The 8,219-nt window shown below is 33.6% G+C and overlaps 1 protein-coding gene across 1 annotated transcript in view; it reads left to right on the top strand.

The window, feature by feature from the left end:
• Window positions 1-696: 696 nt before the first annotated feature.
• Window positions 697-8,219, top strand: part of LOC106877514 (NFX1-type zinc finger-containing protein 1) — a 13,439-nt gene continuing 5,916 nt past the window's right edge. The window contains exons 1-4 of the mRNA XM_014926440.2: window positions 697-702; window positions 1,215-1,328; window positions 2,998-3,244; window positions 7,631-8,050. Coding sequence (XP_014781926.1) covers window positions 697-702; window positions 1,215-1,328; window positions 2,998-3,244; window positions 7,631-8,050 — 787 coding nt within the window. The remainder of the gene's footprint in view (window positions 703-1,214; window positions 1,329-2,997; window positions 3,245-7,630; window positions 8,051-8,219) is intronic.

The raw sequence follows: 8,219 nt of genomic DNA, 5'->3' as shown, positions 1-8,219 counted from the left end.
TACAATTACTACTGGAAACAACTGTAACCGAATACGCTCCAATGAAGGTAAAATATGGAATGACCATTATTTTAAACTTGTTTTTCTTTTTATATATCACTGTGTAAAAAACAGTTTTCTTGGAGCCCAACCACGAATTTACAATATAGAATTGTGATGAACCATAAATTGGACCCTGCCATAAGAATACCTGGAGTTCTTCACTAATCTAAATAATTTTGTTAGCCTTGTGTGCCAACAGAGAGCTTATGAAGTATTTTGCTCAGATTACTAATCTCTCACTGTTAGCTATCTGTCTGTTTGTCTGTCTATATATATATATAGATATTCGGATAAACAAACAATTTAAATAAACGAAAAAAAAAAAGAAAAAAAAAACAAATGTGAGGACATGCACAAAAAGTGTATTAGCTTGAGTTTGGCATTATACAGTAGATTCTCAGGGATTGTTGCAATGCTATATTATCCACTACCTCATTTCTGGATTTTGCTAGTGCCCTTTTGAACATGTCCACCAAACAATTAGCTTGTCTGTTCAATCTTGGGTGATATGGAGGAGTAGTGATATGTTCAATTGAGAACATCTTGCAAATTTTCTTAAATTCACTTGCAGTAATCTGTGTACTGTTATCAGAGACTATGATGTCTAGAACACCATAACTTGCTAAAAGTTCATGTAGAAAATCCACTGTTACCATGGAGGTCAGTTTTCTATATTTACACATTTCTGGCAATTTTGTAAAGCTATCTACTACTATTAGATAATATGATCTATTTAATGGTCCTGTGAAGTCAATGTGCATCCTGGTTCATGGAATATCGGTCTTGGGCCAAGGTTGAAATTTTGTAGGTGGTAATTTTGCTGCAAGAACACAAGTTCTACAAGATTTTACCAACTTTTCAATATCTAGATCCATTTTTGGCCAGTAAACATAACTCCTCATAAGTGACTTCATCCTAGGATGTCCAGTTTGGAACTCCTTTAACATTCAATTTTGTTGTGAGACCCTCTGTGCATACATAAAGCACACTATCACATATCAAATACAAGTTCAAAACTGTGTTATGTATTTTTTTATTTGTTTCTTCTGATCTCACTATTGTTTTCATTTTCATGATAAACTCATCAGTCTCTGCCTTAATCTTTATTTCCTCCAATGTGGCAGGTAATTCATGCTCAATGTTGCACAATATACTTTTTATTTTATTTTCAGCCCTTATCACCATTATCACTATCTTCTTGTGGTTCACTGTATTTTGGTATTAACCTCGAGAAGCCATCTCTATGTCCCAATTTTTTAGTTTTCCAGTGCAGCAAACTGTTGGCTGTATGTGTGGGAATACCTTTTTTTGATCAATAGATCAACAATAATGGGTGGTGGTCTGTATGCAAATGGTATCTTCTTTTGTGTATAAATTTATGGAATTTCTTTACCACAAATATGATGGCTAGTACTTCCTTCTCTATTTCGCTGTAACTTTTCTCAACCAGCAATAAGGAACATAAAACACGAGCTACATCTTTCACTCTACCATCTTCATATTTGTGTAAAATCACAGTTCCAGTACCACTTTCACTAGCATCTGATGTCACTACCCTCTCTAAATTTGAGTCAAATTTGATAACAACAATTCTGACATTAAGATGTCTTTAATTTCTTAAAAAGCTTTTTGGCACTTGTCTGACCAGTTCCACTTAACGTCATTTTTTTAACAAGTTATTCAGAGGTGCTCTAAAATCATGCATATTTGGTATGTATACCTGGCAGTAATTTGCAAGCCCCCAAAATGCTTGTAATGTAATGTTTGCTGGGGGAAGCATATTTTTTATTGCACTCACCCTTGATGGGTCTGGTCATCGATAATCTACTCTAGATATTTTATTCATGATATACAAAATTCACACTATTCCTTGCTGAGCTTAAAACCATAATCTTTTATTTTTTTGAAGATCTTTTTAACATGCTCAGCATGCTGACCATGAGATTCACTTTTTATGAGTATGTTGTCAAGGTAAGCTATTGCGAAATCCAAACCTGCAAGCATAGTGTCAATAACTTGTTGGAAAATACCTGGTGCTACCTTTATACCAAAAGGAAGTCGATTAAATTTATACAATCCTTTATGGGTATTTATTGTTAATAATTTTGAATATTCCTTATCAGCTTGCACCAACAGTGTTGTAGGGAATTAGTAATAATGGTACACCCCTCCTGCATCATGAATGGAATAACCTAGTGACTATAAATAGGAGAGTATGAGAGAGTACGTAGAAGGTAGTCAGAGATAGTCATGTCTTTACTGGTTTTACTAAGTATACTGTATACTGAAGTGGGCGTTATATTAATCCAACAAAATGAGGGTATAACAGTGGTGACGAGGATTTTAACAACTCGCAAGGAATTAAGAAATTTGAAGAGGAGTTAAAAAACTCACAAAGTTTTGTTTTGTGAATTTTATAAAGAAAATAAATGGAAAAATTATGGAAAATCTGTGAGCTGGTTTGCTCAAGATGCAAAAACAGCAGCACCAACAGCAACAATTACTATTACAGCAACAAATGCTGCAATTAATGAAGTCGTCAGGAAATTCAGAAAAAAGTTTTCTCACCAGACTATGTAATGAACTCCATAACAGAGTTCAAATGTGACCCAGATGAAGCATACTAGAGAAGATGTGAGCAAATCTTCAAGAAAGAATGTAACGATTGGGACGATGAGATGAAAACATGCTTAATCTTGAGAAAACTGGTGGTAACAGGACAATACAGTAATTATGTACTCCCGAGAAAATGTTCGGACATAAACTTTAATAACACAATAAATATTTTGTGTAAAATTTTCAGTGAAAAAAGCTCATTATTCAACACACGTTGGAAGTGTTTGAACGTAGAGAAAAACGATGAGGACTACATCACATATGTTGGTAGAATAAACAGGAAATGCAAGGTAGACGAATTAACACTAGATGTGTTCAAAATGCTTGCTTTTTACACAGGGACTAACTGCCGAAAAGGATGCAGAGGTTAGAACTAGAATTTTTGCAAAGCTGGAACAAAACCAGGATGTAACCCTACAGCAAGTGTCGGAAGAATGTGAAAGGATAGTCAGATTAAGACACGAAACAGAAGAAATTGAATGTAAAGATTATTTCCAAGTAAAACAAATAGTCAGAATAGTGATGAAGTGTTTTCTAAAAGAACACATCAAAAATCAGGAAATAAACCCATGTTTTGTATGTGGAGGTATACACCTGGGTAAAAATTGTTCATTTAAAAAAGTAGAGTGCTTTCGTTGTAGTAACATCGGACATATAAAGACACACAGTATAATGAAGATGATAAAACATTGGAACAAAGGAAAAAGAATAAATAATATGTCACCGGAAGAAATTAGTAATATAATGATGAGGAAATACATGAATGTGAAAATCAGAAATTCAAGTGTTAAAATGGAATTAGACACTGGAAGTGATATCACGATTATAAACAAAAAAAAACTTGGAAAGATATCAGTAAGCTGAAATTAATTAAATCTAAAAAGATAGCACATGGTGTTACGGGAAAAAGATTTATATTTTTTTGGTGAATTCGTATGTAACGTAACATTTTGAGGTCAAACAAAAAAAAAGGCAAAAATACATATGTTAAAAAGTTCACTTAATTTATTTGGCGTAGAGTGGATGAAACAATTCAAAGTATGGAATATGCCCATAAGTGTTTTGTGTGGAAATACAGTTGGTTCAGTTGAAGATCTGAATGCGGTTGAGGGAGTGAAACAAAAAATTGTAGTAAAACAGAGTGGAACACCTGTATGTAAGCCAAAACAAAATGAAAAATTGTCCATGATAAAAAGTAAACATTGTTCAAAAGTAGATGTTCCATGGTCAAGACTACACATCGTTTTTGCTGGTCCTTTAAATGGTTCTTACTACTTAATGGTAGATGATAGTTTCTTGAAATGGCCTGAAATTTACAAGTGTAAAAAAACCAACCTCCTCAACTGTGATAAATTTTTTTCTCCAATTGTGTGCAAGATTTGGTATCCCAGACGCGATAGTGTCTGACAATGGAACACAATTTGTGTCTAGCAAATTTAAAAAATTTTGTAAAACATTCATGGTAGAACATATAACTATGGCGCCATACCATCCCAGATCTAATGGACAGGCAGAATGCTTTGTTGATACCTTCAAAAAGCCCTTAGAAAATCGAATAAGGAAGTCACAGATGTGACAACAATTTTTAAGAGTGTACCATGTGACACCAAATCCAAATGTGACACAAAATCCAGGTAGTTCACCAGTGGAGCTGGTGTTTGCAAGTAAAGTAAAATCCGTCTTTCATAAATTGCTACGTGGCAAGAAAATAAAAAGTGCAAGAGAAGGCATAGCAAGATTCTTTAAAGTTGGTGAAAAGGTGTATATGAGAGTATACAAGAATGGAAAGCAGAGTTGGGAAGATAGTGTAAATTACCAAATGCATAGGTAAAATGATGTATTGGGTAAAAAGTAGAAAAGACATACAAGAGAGATACAGGAACCAACTGAAAAAGAGATTTGTGGAAAGCAAACCAAAGCAGTTGGAGGAACTGGTGGAATGGTTGAACAATACTGCAAGTGATTGAGCCCAGGTGTACAAGTGAGAGGAAAAGAAAACATACAGAGTTCCTGAAAATAGATGCCAAGTACAAAAAATATTAAATTGTATAGGTAAAAAATATTATTGCTAAATAAAATGACACTTCCTAAGAAAAACTTAAAAGGAATGTTGTAGAGAATTAGTAATAATGGTACACCCCTCCCATGTGATGAATGGAATAAGCTAGTCACTATAAACAAGAGAATACAGTACAATATGTAGTAGGCAGTCAGAAATAGTCATGTATTTACTAGTTTTACTAAGTATATACTGTATACCGAAGTTGGTATTATATCAATCCAACATTTTAAGGATTATAACAAACAGGTATGCTTCAGATAGGTTCAACTTCAGAAAAAATTCTCTTCGATTCAATTTTTCTTCTGGACTTGGTAATGGTTAATTATATGGCATCAAGCATTCATTTAATCCTGTTGAAAAATCAGAACATACACAGATTTTATTTTTTTCTTGACATAAACTTTTGGGAATGCCCATTCACTGCAATCAATATTTTCGATAACCCCAAGCTTTTCAAGTCTATCCAATTAACTTGTTTCAATGCTGCAAAAGGTACAGTCCTTTTTGGTTTAAATATCAGTATAGAATTTTCTGTTACTTGAAACTTTGCCTTTGTTTTAGTGCAAAGATCTAATTTATCTGCAAAAATTTCAGGAAAAATCTTTAAAAATTCTTTTTTGTTTTCTTCTGATGTCTTATTTGTACTGGCTGAAAAACCATCCACATTTTCACAAAATAATATATGAGGAGGTTCCATAAGTTAAATAATTCCATCTAGCCTGTTCCAAATAAATTTGTCATATTATTCAGCTCAAAAACTTTGGCTTTGGTTTTTCCACTTAAAATGCAATTTTTTTCCTGAAACACCACATGCAATTTCCACCTAGGTTTTCCGATTTTACTCCACATACCTGCATTAATTATCAGGATATCACTGCCTGTATCCTATTGTAACTTGATATTCACATTATTCATTTTTTACAAACACAAATTTTCTTTTCTGAGCCTTGTTTAGATTTTTTATTGACAATACTTTCTTGCCAGAATTTTTTTTATTCAGCCCTTTCTTTTGTTTTGCTCTACAATGTGAGCTTTTATGTCAGATTTTTCCACACTTAAAACATTTTAGATTTTTAAAAGACAGTTACATTGAAAATGTAAGCCTCTACCCATGGCATGGATTGGGTCTTGACATTTGCTTTTCTGTTTTCTTATTCATTATAGACTGACATGCATGAATATGAGGCCACTCTTTTTCTTCAACCATACCAGCATCATATCTCAAATTTATAATCTTCTGGCATTCCTCTGCTACTGCATGTAGAGTTAATTTTTGGTCCTGTTCTAATTTTGTTAATATCCAAGAATGTATATTTGTATCTTTGCTTGCAGTTAGCCCTTGAGCAAAAAATAGACATTTGAACATGCCTGGGGTTAATTAATTTAATTTGAATTTTTCACATTCTCTGTTTACAACCCCAGCATAGGTGACAAAATCTTCATCTTTTTTTACCAAATTTAAACACTGCCAATGAGTATTGAACAAGGAACTTCTTTCACTGAAAATTTTTGATGAAATGTTTCATCGAAACAAATCTCACCTAGTTTCTTCGGCAGAATATAATTACAATATTTTCTGTGTTCAGCAGGGGATAACTTTCTTAAAAGTAGTTGCACTTTTTTCTCATCAGTCCAATTGTTACATTTTTCTTTGAAGGTTTCTTCATATCTTTGAAAATATGTAGAGAAAGTAATACCTTCTTTTGGATTATAAACAAACTCTCCAACCAAGTTTACCATGGCATCCAGCGTGGACCACACTGAAGTACTTTCAGACTTCTTCAACATTAATTCCAGCAACTGTTGCTGATGCAGCTGCTGTTGCTGTTGTAACTAACTGCACCTTGCAGGCCAATAAATCCTTCTTGTTAAAGATTTTTTTCTTTGGTTTCATAGCAAAAATTTGGATTGTCCAATGCAAGCTTTGAATATCTTCTTGCTACTTTTATATTCTTACATTGTGGATATATGATTTTAATGAAGTGGGGGTAAAGCAATGTATTCACAGACGTAACTTCCGACTACCAACACGTGAGACTCCAGTGCCTTCTCATTGTCTCAATGAGACACGTTACTCTTTATAAGAGTTCGATGAGTCCACCTTTTAATCAACAGTGTATAATGTGTGTAATGTGAATGAAATGTATGTCAGAAGGATATATCTATGTCTAAAACTTGTTTATATGTGAATGTTTACATTCTGTCCTTGGAAATACAAATCTGTGGAGATGCAATGGCCCAGTAGTTAGGGCAGTGGACTTGCGGTTGTAGGATCGGGGTTTCAATTCCCAGACTGGACGTTGTGAGTGCTTATTGAACAAAAACACCTAAAGCTCCATGATGCTCTGGCAAGGGGTAGTGGTGAACTATGCTGTACTCTTTCACTACAACTTTCTCTCACTCTTTCTTCCTGTTTCTGTTGTACCTGTATTTCAAAGGGCCAGCCTTGTCACACTCTGTGTCACACTGAATCTTCCCGAGAACTATGTTAAGGGTATATGTGTTTGTGGACTGCTCAGCTACTTGCACATTAATTTCCCAAGCAGGCTGTTCTGTTGATCGGATCAACTGGAACCCTCGTTGTCATAATCAACGGAGTGCCACCAATGAAAAACCATTGAGCTACAAAATATGAGGTTTGCTGACATTCTCTGTCAAAAAAGTCTCTGCTAGCTCCTTGCTTTTGATTTGAAAAACAGATAAAGTTAATGACTAGAAGGGCATCTGATATAAAACACTGTCACAGCAATGTGTATTCATTTAACCTATGCTGGAAAGACATGTAAAATGAATGAAGATATGTTGGCATATATAGGATGTTGGTGTTAATTGAATACTATTTGGATAATCTTGACATTTGTAAAATTATTGAAATTGTGTTACCTAATTTTATACATGTCTTTCTTGCAGGAATAATGGACAACTATGGTAAAAGGTCAAAAAGACCTGATAGAAAACAATCAAAAAATACAAATTATAATAGATCAAACCAAAACAGTTCTGGGAAAGATAAAGCAGTACAGTTCCATAAAAGTCAACAATCAAATCCAATTGCTTCTGATGGAAAGCAACATAAAACTGGAAAGTTTAAAACACAACTGAACAATTTTCCTCATTTTAGAAATGATTGTCAGACATCTGCAAGATCCAAAGTGTGTTTCAAACACAGAATATGTTGTTTAAACTTGAAATTATTTCAAGACCTGATTGAAAAGGATGCAAACAGTATTTGTCTAAAGTTAGGATCCTGTGAAGAATGCTTCAAATACTTTCTCAATAAACCAATTGATCTTCACACAACGACATTGTTTTTGAAAGTCTTGAGGCAAAGTTTGAAATCTTTCATACTAAAGGAAATGAACAACAAACATCTATCACTAATGATGTATTCCACATTCTTTGATCATATCAATGATGTAATTATTGCCATAAGAGACATAAATGACAAAGAAAAAGACTTCTTAACTGAAATATTAAATATATTTAAAGTAATTCTAAC

Source organism: Octopus bimaculoides, chromosome 19, assembly GCF_001194135.2.
Source record: "Octopus bimaculoides isolate UCB-OBI-ISO-001 chromosome 19, ASM119413v2, whole genome shotgun sequence".
Taxonomy (NCBI): Eukaryota; Metazoa; Mollusca; class Cephalopoda; order Octopoda; family Octopodidae; genus Octopus; species Octopus bimaculoides.
Note: the sequence above shows the minus strand (reverse complement) of the source record. Positions and strands in the feature narration are given on the sequence as shown.